Genomic DNA, 20,394 nt, shown 5'->3' on the forward strand with positions numbered 1-20,394 from the left:
CATTGGTGGGGTGCTAATGTCACAAATCAGACTATGGAGGGGTGAAGAGCATCCCTGCCTGGCAGACAGGGCCTGTATTTAGTAGTCACTCTTGCTGTTATGACATATGCCTCTTTTAGGAGCTCTTTTAGAATCTTCTTTAGAATCCTTAGAATCATCTTTAGAATCTTCAGAATCCTCTTTTAGGAGCTTTAGTTCAGGAATTGCTTGCCTCATCCATTTCCAAACTTGGTGGAAAAAACAAGCCGAGTCTGTACTCCAGATGCAAGTCGTGTGGACATTCATCTGTTTTTGGCTGGGCTTTTGCTGAGGAAATATGATGGATGTTTTTCAGATCGGAGGGACTTGGCTTTCAGAGAAGCCTCAATCCAGCTCTGCACAAAACATTCCTTCAGCGTAGTCTTGTACACAGTGCTTGCTTTAGCAGGACTCAGGGACATCCTTGTGTGGTTTTGAGCCGCTGTAATGAGGCAGCACTTGTGTTTGTCTGATAACAGGGCAGAGAGTGAGACTCTCTGGCTTTTAGGCTGGGGCTGTTATCCCATCTGCCAGATTTGTTACTCTGTGCTGCCTCAGGCACTGAGATTGCCACCCAGGAGGCTTCCACCTTTCCTCTTGTCTAGGCATAAGCTGCTGCTTGTGCCACCAGTGCTTTCTCTCCTTGTCCACACCAGCCAGAGATGACAAGCTCCTGGAAGAATCCTTGTACCCTTTTCCACCCACTGGGATGAGTGGCTCAAGGCACACATCTCCCCTTGCTCTCACCAGTGGGGATCCTTCTCTCCCAAACACGGCGAGCTCAGCAGTGACGTTGCACTCTCCCACCAACTGGGCCTTGAGTGTAATTGGGATCTCCACTGAGCTGTGAGCCTCGATAATCCCAGCTGGCACAGAGCTGGAGTACCATGCAGCAGCCTCCTCCTTGTGTTCCTAGAAGGAACAGAATCAAAAGCAGCTTCAGAACTGAGGAAATGTTAAACTCCTTCACATTTACCACAAGAGCAACTCAGACACACTTGTAAAAATTCTCAGGAGAAAGCAAAAAGGCAAAAAACAAGATGCAAAGTGTAGGTGCTGAGCATCCCCAGGGGGTCCAAAAGTTGCTGCATCCACAGACACACACTTCTGTGCTGACAGCTTCCTTGCATCAGATTTTCACTGCACTCTAAGCTCTTTTGACTTGAAGTCAAAGACTAGAATATAAACATCTTCCTCAAGAGGTTAAACTGCTTCCTAAAGTTTGTATTCAGGTTCCTGTTCTCAGAAAACCTTTAGGTTTGGACACAAACCATTTTATTCCCCTTTTATTCCCCTAATGACCCCTGAGTAACATTTGAGGGGAGGAGGTGGATGCAAGGCCAAACCTGAGGGAGAACACAGTAGCAGCCAGGGAAGTTGCTGTCATTCACAAGGGTCAGCCTCTCCTCGTAGGGCACCTGTAGGCAGCAGTGCTGGAACGTCACCACGGGGCTGAGCACTCGCAGGGGAGGAACCTTGCATCTGGGCAATGAGAAGGCCCCAAGGGAATTAGAGATGCTGAGAGCACTGAGAACTTTTGTCCTCCAAGAGCGTGGAATGGAGCATAAGGCATTTGTCAAGTCCAATAGAGATGTAATAGTCCTACAGTGAGGAATCCCCTTTAACTTCTTTGCACTCAAACACCTCTTGTCAAGGAGGGGCAAACCCTGAGGCTTCACTCTGCAGAGGCTTCCAAATGCCCAGGCAGAGCAGGTGCCCTGTTCCAGAGCTGTCTTAGCAGTTTTGCCCCTTCTTTGCCCAAGGACCCTTGCAAGGACTCCTGTAACAGCCCCAGCAGCCCACGAGCTAGAAAAGGGCCTTAGGGCCACGCCTGGCTGTGAGCAGGGGACATCTCACCGTGGGCTGCTTTCCTAGCACTGTTGTCATGTCTAGATGGGCAGATCCAGCTCACTCAGCAATGCTTCTCCTTTGGAGCTGCAGCCAGGCAGCTGGTGCTGGATGCATGAGGAAAGACAAGCGGCTGCAAGAAAAGCCTTGGTACCTGGCTGTGAGGGTCAGTGCCAACACCTCCTTGCCAACACCATCCACGTCCAGCACCAGCTGCAGGTTGTAGTTTCTGACGGTGTTGGAACACAGGGTCACCTGGGAGAAGAGAAAAGAAGTGCAGCCAGCATTTGTTCACTCCCAAAACCTCATCACCCATGTGTGGTGTCCTCCAGTTCTTGTTCCATGGTATAGAAAGGGTGGATTCTGCCTTAATTCTTCTCCTGGTCCATAAGTAGAGCACAGTCTTTGGGAGTAACAAAAGCCTTCTGGCAATATCAGATTTGTTAAAGGGACTCCTTCTTCCCCTGACTACAACACAAATGCAGAAGAAGTCTGTTGTCTTGAACAGAATGAGTCCAGCTTTACAGCAGGAAGCTGAGGGCAAAGTGTGGCCCAGCTCATGCTGGGCAGTTCATGACTGCAGAGTATTTTCTGTCCCCACTGAAGACCCCTGCAGTGAATAGAACTCATCTACTCCCCAGCAGATGAGAAACGAGACCAGGAAGGAAAGAAAACTGATTTATACAACAATCTCTCTCTCTCTTTAACAGCAACCTTCTGTTTTCATCCTTCCTCTGCCCACTTGCAATCAAAGAAATCACTCTCAAAAACACAAGAATGCCTTCAGTGCTTGACCATATGGTACATGATTTCAGCTTGTGATTTTGGAAACAGACCAGTGCTCCTTCAGGAAGGTCCCAAGTAACCCAGCTCACAGAGGCCCCACACCAGGGCAGATCCTCACTCACACGATGTTTAGAGCTAAAGCCCTCCCCCACTCCAGTGAAGCTCCAGCCCCACCGGCTGGACCCTTCCCATACTTGGATATCCTGGGATCCCAGCCCACGGAGGGTCCCTCTGCAGGGACTTATGGTAAATTCCCTTGGCTTCATCAGACCATCAGCTTCCTTCCTCCAAGCCTGGCTACTGAGTTTGAGTTTCTGGTCAGCGCTGCAAACGCTGGGCTCTCCAGAGCCATCCCCAGGAATGCGGAGGGTGACGGCCACGGACACCAGGGAGGTGTTAAACAGGCAACACTTCAAGGTGCGAGGAAAACCTGAGAAAATGGCACAATTATCCATTTAGGCATCAATATCTCATCATTGCTGGTGTGAATATCCTGGTAGGCTAAAACTGTGCTTGGATTTCACCTCTCTGTCATCTGAACTACAGCTCATTGCAGTGGATACATGGCTTGGCTGGCCAGCTGTGTGTGGAGGAGACATCTCCCACAGCCTGCTTACCAAGAGTCATTTGAACATAGATGAGGGGAAAAGCAACTGCAGGCACAGCCCAGGGCTTCTCCATGCCCAGCAACAGTGATCACTGCCAGCTGCAGCAGTCACTCCAGCAGGGAGGCAAGAGAGGCACAAAAAGGACAAACGGCACAAACCAGGCACGAGAAGCACAAAAAGGATGTCACAATCCCAAATGTCACCAAGGTGACCATCCATCTGCAGACAACAGTCAGCAGCACAGTTAAAAGAAACAGAGATAAAACAGCTGCACCCAGCTGAAGAAGCCTTGGGAATGAAATCAGATTAAGCAGGATGCAGCTCCTCTTACAGATATTCCTTACATGTATATTCCTTACAGATATACATATTCCTGCCTGGTGCCATTTTTTATTGTGCCACTTATTCAAAAGGAAACCAGAAGTGGCCAAACAGTGAGATGACTATTCCTTTGGTCCTGTTTGATGTCACGATGGCAAAAGGCTACCTGAGGCACCAGCAGCCCTGGGGTTAACACCCAGAAGAGGCTGTGGTGGAGGAACACCACAGTGTGTGGAGTGATGAATGCTCTTATGTTCGAGTGCTCCATGTCAGCAACACACCAACCTTTCACCCTCTGGGGCGAGCCCAGGGCACACTCACCAAAGGGGACGTCACCGAAGTGGAGGGCGGGCACATCAAAATGGAAAGTCGGTGCTTTCACAGAGCCCCTGCAGGACAAAGGCAGGGAGGGAGTGGCTTTGTTAAAGGGAATTGCAAAGGGTTCGGGTGTCCTTAGGGAGGGGCTGCATAAAAGCTGCTGTCAGAGGCACCCTGGGTTTCCAGTCAACCCAGCACCCTGTGCTCAGCACAGCACCCACGAGGACAGGAGGCTGCCAAAGCAGAATGGTCAGCAGTTGACAGACTATCTGGGACAGGCCCTCGAGCTGCTGTGGTCCTGAGAAGTGAGTTTTACTTCTCCTATCCTCACTTTTCTTCTTCTTTTCCCACCTCTACCCTTTGCTGAGGGAGGATTCTATCCTTTGCGATGGCACCAGCCCGTGTCCTTGGGACAGTTCCTGCTGCACAGGTCCCTATCTCCCACATCAGCCCTTTCCTGGCTCTGGAAAGGAGGTACCAGAGCACTCTGCACAGGAGCTGGGAGCACAGCTTGTCCCCCACAGCATGGCCATGAGAGGGGAGCTGAGGCTGCTGCTGCCCCTTTGGGATGGATTATTAAGAGAGGTTTATAAACACACTGCTGCTGGAGCAGAATCACCCAGGCTGGCCCATCTCCAAAGCCCTGGGGACCTTGCTGGCTGTTCAGGTGGAACATCCCAGAGCAGCTACTGCCCAAAGCTGATCCCTCTCACTGCCTGCCATGGCCCAAGGCAGAGGGAGATCCCTGCAGGGAGGAGGAGTCACTCCAGCCCCCAGGCGCCACACAGGGCAGCAGGCACCCCCACACTAGGCAAAGCCAGGATCAGAGCAGAGATTAAGACCTCAGGGAACACCTTTTTTCTCTGCCCAACCCCATAATGAGGTAGCTGGAGGATGTCCCAGAGACAGCTACAGATGTGTCCACCAAGCTCCCAGAGTCCTTACTTGATGGTCAGGATGGCAGGCGTGGGAGATCCAGCCACACTGAACTGGAACTGTTCCTCAAAGTCCCCCAGGATGGTGGCACAGAAGGAGATCCTGATGGCCTCAGGCCTGCCCGGGGCCACGGTGCCCTCCTGGGGCAGGAAGGTGAAGCAGGAGCCCATGGCTGTGGTTGGAGGGATGAGGCTGAAGGGAGCCTCAATGGGCCCTCTGTTTAACAGGATTGCCTGCAGCAGCAGGAAAGCAAAATGGAAATGCATGAGGAATCTTCCTTTCCCACAGAAGGCAGAGTTACTTTGGAATTAAACAATTAACACTTGTACAAGGCAGAAGATGGCCTGTGCTTCTGCATGGCAAAAGCTGAAAAGTACAACTTAGAAATACACCTTTGTATGGCTTTGGGTTTTTCATGGAAAGCAGTGATAACTTCACCTAAACAGTGTCACTCTGGGGCTCTCCACATTGACCTGCAGCACAGAGAAGCTGCTCAGCATCACCAAGTTCATTCACACCCAGCCCTAAGAGCAACGCTGGGCATGGCAGCATTACCAGTGAAATCCCCATAGAGCTGCTGCTGCTGCTCCAGGTGTGCCCAACCCCAGCATGGGCAGGGCACGTTCAGCTTCCATTGCAGCCAACCTGTTTACTACTGCATGTAGGAGAAAGCAGAAGCAAAGATGTAGAAAGGCCCTTTGTTTCCCTCCCAGAAACACTTTGCTCTTTCTAGAGCCAGAGGTACAGCATGGCTGCAGTGTGGTGAGGGACTGGCCAGCAAGGGAATGCACTGCCAAGCACTTTGACCAGTGCTCACCAAGGAGAGTGGGTGACTTTGCTCTGACTCCCAGGAACAGGCAGGAGGGACTTGACTGCAAACTGTCTGCAATGGACTCAAACTCAAATGCAGCCACTTTGTTCCAGCTGCTTTTGGACAGCCTGAGCACAAAGGTGATTTGTGTCTGGGGCTGGAACAAAAGCCTCTGAACATGCAGCTTTTTGGCCCAGTGTTGCTTTCACGTGTCAAGCAGTTTTGCAGGAAGCCTCCCAGCTGATCTCCAAGGAAGACTGTCCAAAAGAAGGGATTGGGGTTTCATGAACAGCAGACACACTTTTCTGCATCAGAAAGGTGCAGAGTCCAAGAAACCTCCCAAATTTGACTAGTACTACAAGTACCCAAGTTGCCTGGAATTCCACAGGTCCACAAGGCTCACTGCTAATCCAGAAGCCACCAGGATCCACCCCAAGTCTGATGCTCACCTCATAGCTGTAGGTTCCTGTGACAAAAATCTCCCCAATGTCCAGTTCCTTAAAGTTGAAGCGGAGCCGGGGCCCGAAGCCTTCCCCTGTGATGTGCAGGGGCAGCCTGTTCTCACGGCCTGGGGACAGATGTATAGATCAGCACAGTAATTCCTTCTGCTTTCCTGCATTTTCCAGGCTGCCTTAGTGCTAGTCCCTAGCTCTGAGCTGCATGGGACCAGCTCCTGCTGTTCCAGGAGAAGATACAGAGCCTTCTCTTCCCTCAGGAGATATGGTACCTCCATAGAGACCATCCCTTCTTCTACCCCTATGTTGATAGTGAGTCTTTAGGAAAGGTCAGAAATTGTGTTCTTCCTCCATCTGGGTGCACCTCAGAGAGTGTTCTTCCCAAGGGAGAAGGAGCACACTAAATACAGGCAGCCCTCAGAACAGCTGAGAGGGAACAAATCAAAACGGAGGAGATCCCCTGGAAGCTGCAGGGACAGTGGGGATGTGCCAGCACTGCCCTGCTGACCACAGAGCCTTCCCAGCAATTCCACAGGAGCCCAGGGATCTGGGGGAGTGTTTGCACCTCGCCCTCCTCACTGTGCTGAGAGAGGCAGGGGGAGGAGCCGCACCTGAGATGTCGCAGTAAACTGCTTGCTCATACACCCGGGCTTCCTGGGGCTTAAAGAACACCATGATTTCAGCGGAGCAATTGGGCCTGATCTCGCCCTCCTAAAGCAGAAGGAGACAGTGAAACATTTATCTTCAAATGTCACAGTTCTTGTTTTCAACCGCAGTCCCGTAAGCCGTTATTTAGAGCATCACTGACAAGCAAGGAGTGAACAACACTCATCAGTAATACTGACAACAGAGTTTGGAAGCTTTAGTCAGGCTCCAGCTGCCTGCCAGGAGCCCACGGGGCAGAAACACTATTTGCAACTAGCTCTCTGGCATCATCAGAATCCCCATGACTTCTCTCTTGGCACACAAAGCCAGCTGAGGCAGGGATCGGTCAAGTGACTTTATTCAGGGATGAGGAGGAAGAGGAGGAAGAGAAGCAGGAATGGAGGTTCTTAGCCATCACTTACCTTAGGCTCAAGGGAGAAAATGTCATCTTTGAACAGCATGGGATCTCTTCTCACCTTTGCCCTCTCACTGTGGAGGCTGTGCATGAGAAGAGCAAAGCGTTCTTGGAGAGTGGTGTCCACTCTGCACTCCTTCAGAAAATCAGACAACTTGTCCTTTTCCTGCTGACACAGCCTGTGATACTGCCTGCAGCCACAGGAGAGACAAACCCAGCAGGCTGTTTAATAGGCCACGTGTTTGAGAGAGAAGTGCAAGTGCAGGAGCAGCTCCTCAGTTAAAGGGCTGACCCTGAGCCACGGGGTCCCAAATGGATCAGAGGATTACGTGTTGTTCACTCCACACCTACAAGCTCAGGGGAGGTTTCCAAAGCCAGCAGCCCTCAAGAGAATCTCCTGGCTCAAAGCCTCTGCCACAGCTGAGGGAGAATCCACCAGCCACCCCAAGTGGCTTTTCCTGACACACATCTGCTTGGGGGAGGCAGGTAGAGATGGCATGGTTTACTTACCCTAAGCCAGTCAAAAGCACCAATACCTCCTGAAGCCATAGGTTAGTTTGACCCTTGGGCAAGGTATGCCACTGAAATGGATCTTTCAAACCTACCTCAGCTTCAGCTCCTTCTCTTCCTGAGTATCAGCAGCCTTCCACTGGAAGTGGGCTGTGATATCACTCAGGTTGTGGATGTGCACAGTTGTGAGGTTTGATAGAGTGATGTAGGTCTTCCCAAATGTCACACTATTCCTGTCCAGCCCAATCTGGACATCCACAGCTCTTCCATGAAGGCTTGTGTGGGTGTCTTCACCTGGAACAAAGCAAAGAGGACCCTTTGCTCAGCCCACTGGCTGATGGAAGCACAAGGAACAGAGAAAACCACAGGGAACAGAAGCAAGTGTCACAGCTTTTAGCTGAATGAGCAGTTCCACGGATCAGGACATTTATCACAACCCGAGAGCTGCATGTGCACAGCATGAGGATGTCCTGGACAACCCACCAGCATTTCACCTTCTAGAACAGATCCCTATCAAAGCTTCCTCATTTCCAGAGCTTTCAAACCTCTGTTATTCCCAGCCAGCTCCTGAGATTCATCTAGGCTCAGACGTCAGTACCAAGCTCACCATTCCTGTTGCAGGTGAGTGTTTCTCAGGCAAAATGGAAACAACAAATACCAGACATGCTCTCTAGAAATGGCATTGCCATGGAGCTCTACAAGGATCAAGATGACAAACTACATGACTAGAAACTAGATGGCTACAAAATGAACACCATGAACACTATCATCATCTCCCTCTTCAAAGCCATGGCCACACCAGCCTTTCTGCTTAGAAAGGCTCTGCTCTGAGGGATGCAGGGAGTGCCCTGTGCAGTGCCCAGCACTCACCTGTGTCATAGTGCACGACAAGGGACACAGAACAGTCACCCGTCTTCAGGGGGTGAAATCCCACTGTCACCTGTATGGCGTCACCGACGTCCAGAGCTCCCGTGGCCGGAGTGACAGAGAAAGGGCTGCAACACAGAGACAGCAGGACTCTTGGGGGAGATTTGGGGATGTTATCCCTTTTGCAGTCCAGTTCACTTCTGCTCACTTGTGCAAGCAAAGAGCAAACCAACCACAGTCAGCAGAAGACAGAACAGACAGGATCAGAAACAGCTACTGACTCTAGTGTCAGGAGATCCAGCCCTCACAAGATCCTGTGGCATAAAACCACCTCATCTCTCCCATACTCTCTATGCAGCTCTCTGCAATGAGACTCAAGGGTCATTTTCATCTTGCTTACTTTCATCAGGCATCAGCTCCCCTTACTGACAGAGCTGGGCAAAAGTTATGGCCATGAGGATTCCAAGGACCGAGCACTCCTGACACAATTTAGAAACAGAGCTGACAAGTGAGCAAAGCTGGCAGTTTTGTGACCGAGGCTCTCAAAGAAGCATTCACCTGCCCTTCTGCTAAATGCTGTGTGCAAGGAAACTGTCATCTACTTCAAGTCCCATGGTATAGTTATCTGCTAGAGCCAAATGTTCTTTGGTCCACTGGTGCCTTAACTGCCAGAATTATTAAATTCTTTGATTTTGGGAGAATCGATCTCATTAAAAGCTGCCGTCCACTCCAAGGAGGACAGAAAATTTATTGCTAATTGAATTGCCTCATCAGTCCACTAACACTTACTGTAGGAAGAAACCAGAGTATCATCTAGTCTTAACATACAGAACTTTTTAGTGAGGGTGTAACAGCTGAAGTCAAACAGCATCAACAATTCTAATAAATCCAGTCTGTTAGGTTAAAGCAGCCATTGCTCCGTCTCTGTGCTGAAAAATTCTGTGCAGAGTCAGCAGATCACAAGCCCCATCTTTCCTTCTGTCACTGCATCCAGGCTCTACTTCATCTACTTTAGTATTTCATTCCTGAAGTTCAGGAACTCTTTACATCCCTATCAAGCAGGATCCAACATGCTCTGCAGCACTTGTTACAACAGCTGGCAAGCATGTTGCAAAAGGATACCAGACTTCATTGGGTATTTATCTTGGTGGTGAGAAAACAAGATCTGAAATCCAGAGAAAAACTCTGCCTGGATTTACAAGTTCCTGCCTACATTTGCACAGTCAAAAGCAGCAGCCTTTTGGAACAAAATCCAAGGAGCCTGCTTAAATAGCTTTGGTGGGCTTTGGTGGAAGCGTCTCTCAGAGCCTCATGTTTCACAGCAGAAAAGTCCATTTGCCTTCTGACCTCTGTTTTGCCAGGGGAAAAAAATCAAAAGCACTGAGCTGGCCCAGGTTAGACAGCAGGTCTGTGCTGCACTCCTGACCTCAGCTCCTACACCAAGACCTCTGGGATCAAATAATCTTCAACTCACCACCAGGCAACTGAACTGATTTTCTTGCAGGTACAGTGTCAAAAATGCATTACCCTCTCCAGTTCAGCCAACAGGAGAAACAGAGATTGTCTCCTGAGACTGACAGGAACAGCACAGGCTGTCCACAACACAGTTCACATGAGGCATCTTGTGAGAGGACCCCTGGAAAGCCACGTGCCACTGGCCTCCCAGGGAAAGGATGTGTTTGACAGTGGCAAGTAACCATTTCAGAAGCTGCTTGTGCTCAGGAGGGTGCAAGCCAGCTACTAACATGTTCCAGCACCCTCCAGGAAATCTGGGACAGAGAAAGCTCAAAGGCTGCATCCTGCTTAAAATATGAGAAGCAACAGCAAACCCCACACGTGCTGCGCATTTCCAGCCGGGGACGCAGGGCAGCAGCTCCGATGCTCTGGTTCCTTTTGTTGCTCTTTCCCAACTCTGTTATCACCCCAAGGTGTTTTGCAGGAGCACAGACGAGCTGCCTCACCTCTGGGTGCTCAGCTGGTAACAGGCTTGGCGGTTACCGACGTTGCGAACCAGCAGAGTCCTGTGGGTGCTGTACTTGACCGGACACTGGAAGAAGTCCAGCTCGTCAGGGAAGTCCAGGATGGCTCGGGCACCAATGGCCCGAATTGGCACAATGAACTCTTCCCTTTCACTGATGCAGACGAGCTTGTGGAAATAATCCTGCAGGAAAAGAAACTGTCTCAGCACAGGGCATTTATCCCTATCTTCAGCGTGGCCCAAGAGGATGTCCCAGTTCTAGATCCAGCGCCCCTGAAACCAGCAGAGGTCCTCGAAACCCAGGCCAGATGTCCTGAACGCAGCCTTGCAGGGTCACTTTCCAATCTCCTGGGACGTGCAGACTCACCTTGTTCTCTGCAGGGGTGAAGAGGACGTGCACAGTGCTGGAGAGGCCCGGTGGCACCTTGCGGCATGCGTCTTTGGGGCCCACCAGCTCGAAATAAGGGGAGCTCTCCAAGGTGACCTTCACCAGGTGAGGAACCTGCAGGAAAGACACGGAAGGACGGTTTTGTCACTTGTGGGGACAGGTGGAGGTGTCCTGGTGCCATCCCTAACCACCCTTCCCTGCTCTCCTCTTCCAGCAGTGTTAAACATCCATGTCCCAGCACTTACCTTGTCCCTGTTCCTCAGAAGCACTGGCATTTCACAGACCTCACCAGGGGTGTAGTTCTGAAACACCACCTCTGGTGGGCAAGGCTGAAATGAGCTCTGCTCTGGGTCAGCTGCCACGGACTGCAAGGAGAGGCAAGAGAGAGCAGGGAGAGGTTCAGCTGCTGGCAGGAAGATTCTGCACTCACCCCCAGCAAAGTACAGACTCCGGTCTGTACATCTGCCCAGCTCACACTGAGCAAACAGTGGCTCTTCCACCTCTGCCCTGGGCTGGGCAAACACTCCTGGACCACACTGAGCAGGCTCAAGCCAAGCTGCTCTTTTGGCACCCTCCTCCAGTATCACATCAAACAGCAAGGGCAGGGAAAGGCTACCTTGTGATGGGAGGTCTCATGCTTGGCTTGAGGCTGCACAATTGGAGGCAGAGTCAACTTCTTAGCTCTGGCCAGCCTCTGCTTGGTGGTGAGAGACATCTCCTCCCGGAAGGCAGAGGGAGTCAGCTGAAAGGCAATAAACCAGGAAGAGCCTCAGAAATGCCTTTGTTCATCTAGGCTTTTCTTGTTCGCTTGCTGTTGATGAATAATTTGTGATCAGAGCATCCAGGAACAGTTCTGGAAGCCCCGGAAGTTACCCGCTGAAATACTTAGCATCAGTAAATTAATAATACAGAGTGCAATACACATACTGCAACCACATGGCTCTGTCCCAGTAGCTTCTCCGTGATTTGATGGGACATGTTTGGGGATTTCTGCTCTCTGGGCACATGTTTCCTCTTTCATTTCATTGGATTGAGGCAGTGACCTTTTCAGAGAGTGGGGAGGAGCTCTCAGCACTCCCCTAACTCCATTCTTGCACAGCACTCAAAACTCACTGGGAGATGGCACTGCTGGGTGAGTGCAGGAGATGGAAGAAAGCAAAGTTGTACCAAGAGTGAGGTGCACAGGAATGTGTCCAAGTTTTAGTTCTGTTAATTGTTTTCTCTGTCTGGGCTCACAGGCCCCTCCACAGAAGAAAACAGAGGACTCTCCTTGACAGAGCCTCAGCCGTGGGGCATCTTCAGTCAAGTGAGCTGCCGACAGCCAAGGGACCTTTGTGGCCCTGACTCCACTGCTGTCTGCAGGGCTGGATGTGTGCCCCACACAGCAGAGGAGAGACAACAGCTGGTTTGGAGCCTCTTCTAGCTCAGACCAGCTGTGATCTCAAGGCTTTGGGCAGAGTTTGAGCTTCCCCCCACAGGCCCAAGGGCAGGTTGGTCAGAGCAGCACAGGTGAGTGTCCAGCCTGACAGAAGGAACTTGGCTCTGGTGGCACAGCCAGGCAAGCTGCACAGTCCCTGAAGCAGCCCACGGTGTTCCCTACTGCAGCGGGACAGCCCCCACCAAGAGGAGCACGGCACGGAGAGGTGGGGACGGGGTCTGGAGCTGGACTGTGCTGCTGGACAACGGGCAGGGCAGGGCAAGGAGGGACACGAGGGGAGTGTCCAGCCTTAACACAGCCCCAGTGGGTACTCACAGTCATAGGCTTCAGTCTTTCCCTTAACAAAAGACCAGGTGTTTTTGTTGGAAATCCAGAAGCCATTTTGAAGGGAGGACGTCACAGATGAGCAACAATGCCTCTCCACAAAACTGCAAGGAGCAACAAGGTTTTACGTGATTTGAAAGTAGCCAGAGACAGAGTCAAACTTGCCCTGCCCCAGGCAGGTACCCGGGCAGCCCCACCTTGCCCAAATCTGTGTGAATCCATTGGAGTCTTATGTTTTGTGACACCTCAGCACAGAGAAGACCAGAAGAGGATTTAATGGTATGCTGATAGGATCCATGGAATGGATATTTTCTATTTAATCTGTCTCTGTCACTGTCTTTCTCCCAACCTTACCCCCCCCCCCGCCCCTTTATCTCTTTCTTTCTCTCTCTATTCCTCAAATTTGCTGTTACATAAAATCCAGACTACTGACTTCAGCATATGGTCTTCTTTGCACCTTAATCAGAGGCATCTCCCTAGTAATTTTAATAACCAGATCATAACAACCCACTGAAACTTGAATAGAACTCATTCACCTTTAAGCAGTTTAAGTAATCACTGTAGGGGGAAAAAAAGTATATAGACTAGTATATTTAGGAAATGTTGCATTTCTTTAGTAAAAAAGAGCACAATCATTAGACCATATATTGTTTATCCACTCAGCTGTACATGCCACTGAACTGCTGCACCAGAAGACTGGCATTATCACATCCTCTATTTCCCTTTGGCATTCTTTTTCAGGGCACAGACGTGACAAAACCAAAAGGTACACCTTTAGTCAATCTTTACCTTCAGAGGAAATTCAAGACTCGCTCGCGGAGACAAAAGTCCCCGCGAGTTGAGGACTCGCTGGCAGAAACCAAAGTTTCGCGAACAGTTCCCTGGAACACCCGGCCCCGAGCGCGCTGTGAGGCCACTGAGGCCGCGCCGCCGCCGCCGCTGTAACCGGGCAACGCGGCCCATTGTGAGGGCAGCGCCGGGGCCGGGGCCGGGCGGGGTGGGGCGGGGGTAGGGCCCCCTCGGTCCCCGCTCGGTCCCCCTCGGTCCCCCTCGGTCCCCGCTCGTTCCCCCTCGTTCCCCCTCGGTCCCCGCTCGTTCCCGCTCGTTCCCCCTCGGTCCCCCCTCGGTCCCCGCTCGTTCCCCCTCGGTCCCCGCTCGTTCCCCTCGTTCCCCGCTCGGTTCCCCCTCGTTCCCCCTCGTTCCCCCTCGGTCCCCGCTCGTTCCCCCTCGTTCCCCCTCGGTCCCCCCTGCCGCAGCCCCGGTGCCCTCGGGCGGGCGGCAGCAATCCGCTCGGGGCCCGGGAGGTGACGGGCTCGGCGGCAGCGCTCCGCACCGCCCGAGCCTCGGCCCGGCCCCGAGCCGCTCCCTCACAGCGGGAACAGCCCGGAGCTGCACGGGCCGTGCCCAGCGCAGAGCACAGGCGGGAACCAGCGAGCTGCGGCTCCTGGGCGCCGGCACTGAGCCTCTCCTTCTGCTTAGGGACACACAAGTAGCACAAGTAATTTCCTTCTGGTGTAATGGTTTATCACCTAGTCAGCAGCCAGGAATTCGTGCTCCAGGAGACTGGCGTTATCGCATCCTGTATTTCTCTTTGGCATTCTGTTTCAGAATACAGACGTGCTAAAGGAAAAAAAGAAAAAGAAATAATAATAATAAAAAAAAGGGTGCAGTATTTATCAACCTGTCTTCACATGAAATGCAAGACTGAATTTCAGTTGTATTCGTAGCATTGTAATAAAAACGTATTTGTAGCAAGTTTCCTACTTGCAGTAAAGTCAAGATTTTAATATTTTTTCCAAGTTTTTGTGTAATTTATAGATGTACATATTCTAAAGAACTTAGGTTTTACGATGTTTCCAAGTCTACTATTCTGTGCAGCATAAGGAGGCTGTACTGGAATAAGGAAAGTGAGATCTTACAGGCATGTTATCTGTAAGTGTATGGAAAACCTTCACACGGAGTCCCTGTGCAGCTGCTTCAAAGACTGGGTGATAGAAGAGTAACATAGGATTGAACTAAGACAGACAAATATCCAATTAAAGTCAAATTACAAGTCAATTTATTTTCAGATGGGGCTGCAGAGTCTACACTGCTCACCATCCTGGGGTTTGGAATGTCCTGCAGCGTGTCTGAGCCACGAGACTTGTAGAGTAGAATTATAAGAAGGTGAAGCATGAACATTTCTTATGCACCTACATTACAATACCAACTTGGCACCATAAAAATGGTTTTGCTCTTTTAATGGAAGTTTCTAGCTGGAATTGAAAGTTTAATTGTCGAGAAGCTCTGAGAAGAAGCAAATATTCTTGCTGGGTAGCTGTGGTGGGTAGATACCTGATAGCTGGCAGTGGAGGAATGTGCATGTACATACATTTACATATCTGAAGTATTAATTATAGTCAAGAGCAAATCCAACCACAAATTTATCTGGAATTTTGATACCTGTACCTGTAAGAAAATATAGGGGTTTTTATACTTCAGTGGTGTAAGAAGCTTTTAAGTGCAGTTTGTATTCAACACATACTTGAGCTAAGAGTAACAGGCATCATCTCTTTCAGGGTGCTTCCTTAAGAATGAGCTGTAAATTGATGACAGAGATTAGAATCCACACCATTCCCATCAGTCAGCAATATAATGTAGGTGTTCAGAATTATTTTTATTAATAAAATAATTGCTTACAACCTAGTTATGAGTTAATCCTGGGAGAGGACACAAGGGGTGAGAGTTTACTTGAGTGAGCGTAGATGAACTGTGATTCAGTAGGATCTTTTCAGTTTGGAAACAAAGGCAAGTTTAATAATGCAGAGTCAAAACAAATACCCTCTAGGTTCAAAGCAAAGCAAAAGAGTTAAGGTTTTATTCTGTTCCTGTTTGGAGCGACCAGTCTTGAGAGTGCTGCGATCATTTTAAAGGCCCTCCAGAGACATCGTATGACCGCTGGTAAGGCCGGCGGGGCATTTGCTGTTGGTTATTTCGCTGAGGAGGCCGAGCCGTGCCGCTGGACGGCCGCAGGGCTGCGCTCCGGGCCCCGGCCCTGCAGCCACGAGAGGGCAGCGCCGGCACGGGGAGCGCGGCCCGGGCGTCCCGAGCGCCGCCGGGATCGGCCTGGAAAGCAGGGAAAGGCTCTTCTTTCCCAGGCGCTGCCGGCCACTGCCCGGGTGTTACAGCGGGCGGTCACGGGCTCCGATAGAGCGACTCTGAGCCCGGGAGCGCGGCACTGCGAGGGCACACCTGTAATGGCACTGACGGAGCGGCCAAGGGACGGGCTCTGCTTTGGACATCCCAAGGCTGTTCACTGAGCGACACAGGCAGCGAAGGGGGCCAGGGACACACAGCAGAGGTTCAGGGACCAGAATAGCTCCGAACAGAATCAGGGAAGAGAAAGAACATTGGGCCGAGGGCACACGGTTATAAATGAGACGAAAGGGTGAGACATCATCTCATCATCTAAGGGTGAAGGTCCAACAAGGATAGGGAAAAGTGGTGCAGAGGGGAAAGTAGGAACGGGGGGAACCAACAGGGTCACGGGGTGGGACACTGCGGCCAGACAGAGCCAGGGGGCTCAAGGGAAGGAAGAACATTCTAGGAGGGGTGGGTATATGGTGAATGGAGGCTGAACAGGGTGACATAATCCGACAGAACAAGGAAACCTAAGAGATATTAACCTGTGGCTGCACAGGCCCCTGGGAGGAAGATTTTCCTCACCCTCACCTAGAGGAGCGTTTCTCCTCCTCTGCCTCAGCCCCTCCATGGCTGAGGCACAGTCACCTTGGTGGCAGGCCCTGGGCCCCCACAGCCAGGCTCCCCAGGGAATGGGCACGGCCCCGAGGCTGCCAGAGCCCCAGGAGTGTTTGGATACTGCTCCAGGGATGCCCGGGCTGGGGTTGTTGGGGGTCTGTGCAGGGACAGGAGCTGGGCTGGAGGATCAGATGGAGAAGGATGGAGAGGGATTGTTTCCAAGGAGGGGTGTGTAGTGGCAGGACATCAGCTCAGCTGTTTGGAGCATGGTGTGAGTAACACCAGGCTTGTGGGCTTGGACCCCGTAGGGCCATTCACTTCAGAGCTGGACCTGCTGATCCTTGTGGGTCCCTTCCAATCAGAACATTCCATGATCCTGTGACATGGGGGGACGGATTCCTACTGACAGAGTGTAGCTTTAGATGAGGTATTGGGAGGGAATTCTCGGCAACGAAGGTTGGTGAGACCCTGGCACAGGGTGCCCAGAGCAGCTGTGGCTGCCCCTGGATCCCTGGCAGTGCCCAAGGCCAGGCTGGACACTGGGGCTTGGGACAGTGGAAGGTGTCCCTGCCCATGGCAGGGGGGGAACGAGATGCGCCTCAAGGCCCCTTCCAGCCTTAGCCATTTCCATAATTCTGTGATTCTGTCATCCCTTCCAGCTCTGAATATTCTGTGATTCTGTGAAATATTTACACTAGTTACACTTGTGTAATTGTGGGTTACAGGAAAACTGCTGTGATCTGCACCACTGTGGCTCTGAGTGGCTGCTAAAACCTTAAATTAAAGCTTAGCACTTGTATTCAGTCAGTGCCTGATGGGTTATTAATCAAACTGTTCTGTATATTTTGCAGTGGCTCGACTTCAGTAATCCCATGCCCATCCTAAATCGGCGTTTTTTTGCTTGGCACTTCGAATTCCTAGGTAAGACCAGCTGCTTAATTGGTTTGCAAAAAATCTGTTTGGAAAAACCACACTGCACATTCCATGGTAAAGAGTGCACGTTTACAATTAAAGACTAGAAGCAGTTACACAAATTTCAGTCTCCTTTTGTACTCCTTTAGATTGTGTAGCTTTTTTATGTAGAAAATGTCATTAATATGAACCTTCATGCTTTCCTATTTTTGATCTGGCCTGAGACTTTATTATTTTACTGAAATAGAAAAATTATATAAATCTCATTCAGTATCGGATATTTATAAATGTTACGCATGAAAATGTTTTGGTTTTACAACTCCTCTGATAAACCCAACACACCATCAATAACCCTAGGAAACACAGAGTGGTGGATGTCAGAGCTGCAGAAGATTACCTAGGTTTTAAATTTGAATAATTCTTGAAAATGTCCTGACACCAGCTCATAAGTAGATGAATGGTAAATTCTGCAAGCTCAGAAATTCTGTTGGCCAAGGTGGAGAAAAAGAGCAGTATTTATTAACAAAGTCTTTGAGGCCCTAAGAGAAATGGCAGAGTGACTGTTTGAAGGTAAGCTTTATATACTTTGTGCTACATTTGGTTTGTAGATAGGATCCATGTTTCAATCTCCTGGACTGTCTAGGTTAGAAAGTCATTTTGAGGGAGGATCTGATTAGGACTGGGGCAACAGAGCAGAGACAAGGAATCAGGACTTCTGTATTTTATTCCCAGCTCAGACACAGTTTATTTACTCTGTGCCCGTGGCCAATTTATTTTCCTGACTGCTCCTGTTGTACCTCTGACCTCCCTGTGTGTCTGCTTTCCCCCTCTGGCTCTTGTAACCAGCTGACCTCAGTGTTCTGTGCCCTGGGCTGAGGGGTCCTTGTCAGTTTTGGGGACGTGCCTTCCAAGAAGCCCCATGGATCTCATCACTGGTGGTCAAAGGCATGATTTGATAGAAGACTGTGACCTGTCTCCTGGCATGTGAAGCTCCAGGTGTTGCAGTCTGATGTGTCTGTGAGCCAACAGGAGCTGCCCCATGCCTGCCATGCTGTGCATGTCTGATCCCATTCCCCCAGCCCCAACAGCTGGATGGGATGTTTCACCTCGGGAGCAATGGGTGGTCTGGGAAGCAGCCTGCTCTGTTCTTGGGGAGCTGGACTCATCTCCACTGCAGAGATGTTTAATAAAAATATTTGTTCAACAATGGCTTTATCTGAGTGTGTGATCACAGCTGTTCTATTTTAGCAACCTAACAGCAATAACAATTAAATCCATATTTCTCCTTGGATATTCATTTTCCTGAAGTCATTCTCAGTGCAGTGAAAGAATTTGGTGTGAATTGCTGAGTTAAAATAGAACTGCTTGCAGTGGATTTCAGGTTGCTTGTGTTACCTTAATGTGATTCTTCTATACTTTAGATGTTAAACCAGTATAAAAACACATCCCACAGAGAGCCTATGTTTTGAAATATTCTAAAACTCTTCTTCATAATCACTATTTTTAATTGTTAACATCATTTTATTCTGCAAAGCTATGTTTGACTCTTAGGAGAGCTAAGTGCCATCTTCCTATAACAGCATGTAAGAAAAATGTGGACTATGCATTTTAGTAAGACTAAAAACAAACAACCCTTTTCCAGTACCGTGCAACTACTGCATTCAAGTGAAGATAGCTCATCTCCAAATCTCAGTTTTACAAACCCATCTATTTCAGTGTTGCCAATGCCTTCTGTTGAGATGTTCAGTATTGAAGGTGACACTTGTGTAGGAACTGGCTTAGAAAGGTTTTACTGCTGCCACTTATGTTCCTTCCAGGCCCTGGCTGTGGAAGCCACCTCCAGTGCCATTGGCTGTGCAGGCTTGCCCACAATGTGTAAAGCCAGTCCAGTAGAGTTTCCTAAGACAGTGGAGGGAACAAAGAGAAAGTTTCTGTTACTTGTGGTTAGATAGGGACAGGCGGCGCGGAAGATTTCGGGCTGTAACGGTGAGGGAAAGAGCAAAGTCCCATCCCCCTCTCGAGATGAGCTACCCCTGAAAGGAATGTAGACCCCCTACTAACATGTGCCAGTACTTTTCCACTCCAACTACTAACCCGGAAAGTAGGGCTATATCCTGTCTGACGTAGTAGAAGACCCGAAAGTATTTAACCTGAAAACTTTACTTAATAAACGTCTTTTGTAACCGTCTGCCATATTGGTACAATGCGTCTGTTACAAGACCCGACCCACTCATGAAAGCAAAGTGGAAGTCGTGCTGTATGTCTGGATACCAGAGCCTCCACTGTGGCAGAAACAGCGGACTGCTACAAGTGGTGCCGAAACCCGGGAACGATTACCTCGGAGGACGGGAGCCACGCTTTGGAAAAGGCACAGCGGGTAGGAGTCGGCCGGTCCGAACTTCTGCGGAGGAGAAGGAAAAGGGGGGACGCCCCAGGACCCCGCGGACAGCATGGAATCCGTGACGTTGGTCGTGAGTAGAATAGCAACCCACTCGGGAATTGCGTGGGACAAAAAAGATTTATTTCTTGCTATTGCAAGATTATCGGATTTTGGCGTTATAAAACGCCCAATATATATATTAAATTCAGAGGGGTGGGACAAATATACAGTTGCCCTGGCGGAAGATACAAAAGCCACCGGCAGCGGAAAAGTTTTAAAAGCATGGGGAAAAGTTGAAAAAGTGTTGCGAAAAGCAATGGAAGAACAGGAAGCTTGGAACGCTGCAAAAACGTGTTTATTCACGGCTAAGCAGCCGGGGAGAGGGGACCGAGGGGGCGCAGGACCCTCCGGAGAAGCCCTAGAAGAGACGGGGGGGGGGCGCAGTGCGGCAGAAACCCCAGGGGAAAAGCGGGAATCAGACGCGGTAACCCCCTCCACAAATGCATGCATAAAAGCCGCGGAACACGCGGAAAAAACCCCAAATCCCCCCGCGAGAGCCCCCAGATCCGAACACCCCCGAAAAAAACCGCGGCTTCCCCGATCGCTCTTCCCTGCCGCGTCCAGGGTCCGAGCGGCGACATTGCGCTAGGACCGGCGGCGGCGCCGCCCGCGCAGAGCGGCGGCGGTCCGGCGGGGTC

The 20,394-nt window shown here is 50.4% G+C and overlaps 2 protein-coding genes across 2 annotated transcripts in view; one reads left to right on the forward strand and one right to left on the reverse strand.

Annotated features, from left to right (window-relative positions):
- Positions 1–20,394, forward strand: part of RGS9BP (regulator of G protein signaling 9 binding protein) — a 419,431-nt gene that overhangs the window by 385,117 nt on the left and 13,920 nt on the right. The window lies entirely within an intron of this gene.
- Positions 32–13,629, reverse strand: LOC136366346 (hydrocephalus-inducing protein homolog). The gene is made up of 17 exons (XM_066327329.1): positions 13,456–13,629; positions 11,521–11,646; positions 11,150–11,269; positions 10,884–11,018; positions 10,500–10,699; positions 8,542–8,666; positions 7,767–7,965; positions 7,169–7,352; positions 6,713–6,812; positions 6,096–6,214; positions 4,845–5,068; positions 3,867–3,970; positions 2,847–3,082; positions 2,021–2,121; positions 1,365–1,500; positions 766–930; positions 32–58 (listed from the first exon to the last, which is right to left on the reverse strand). Exons 1-17 carry the CDS (start codon positions 13,627–13,629, stop codon positions 32–34), a joined length of 2,475 nt encoding a protein of 824 aa, XP_066183426.1.

This window comes from Sylvia atricapilla, chromosome 12, assembly GCF_009819655.1.
Source record: "Sylvia atricapilla isolate bSylAtr1 chromosome 12, bSylAtr1.pri, whole genome shotgun sequence".
Taxonomy (NCBI): Eukaryota; Metazoa; Chordata; class Aves; order Passeriformes; family Sylviidae; genus Sylvia; species Sylvia atricapilla.

What these genes read in the sequence shown, in the direction of transcription:
- LOC136366346 (XM_066327329.1), bottom strand. Translation starts at nt 13,629, where the DNA reads ATGGGCCGCGTTGCCCGGTTACAGCGGCGGCGGCGGCGCGGCCTCAGT. An exon ending in AGTTTACTGCGACATCTCAG is followed by an intron (nt 6,215 to 6,712) that starts GTGCGGCTCCTC and finishes ATCTGTCCCCAG; the next exon opens with GCCGTGAGAACAGGCTGCCC. An exon ending in GCTACTGTGTTCTCCCTCAG is followed by an intron (nt 931 to 1,364) that starts GTTTGGCCTTGC and finishes TGTTCCTTCTAG; the next exon opens with GAACACAAGGAGGAGGCTGC.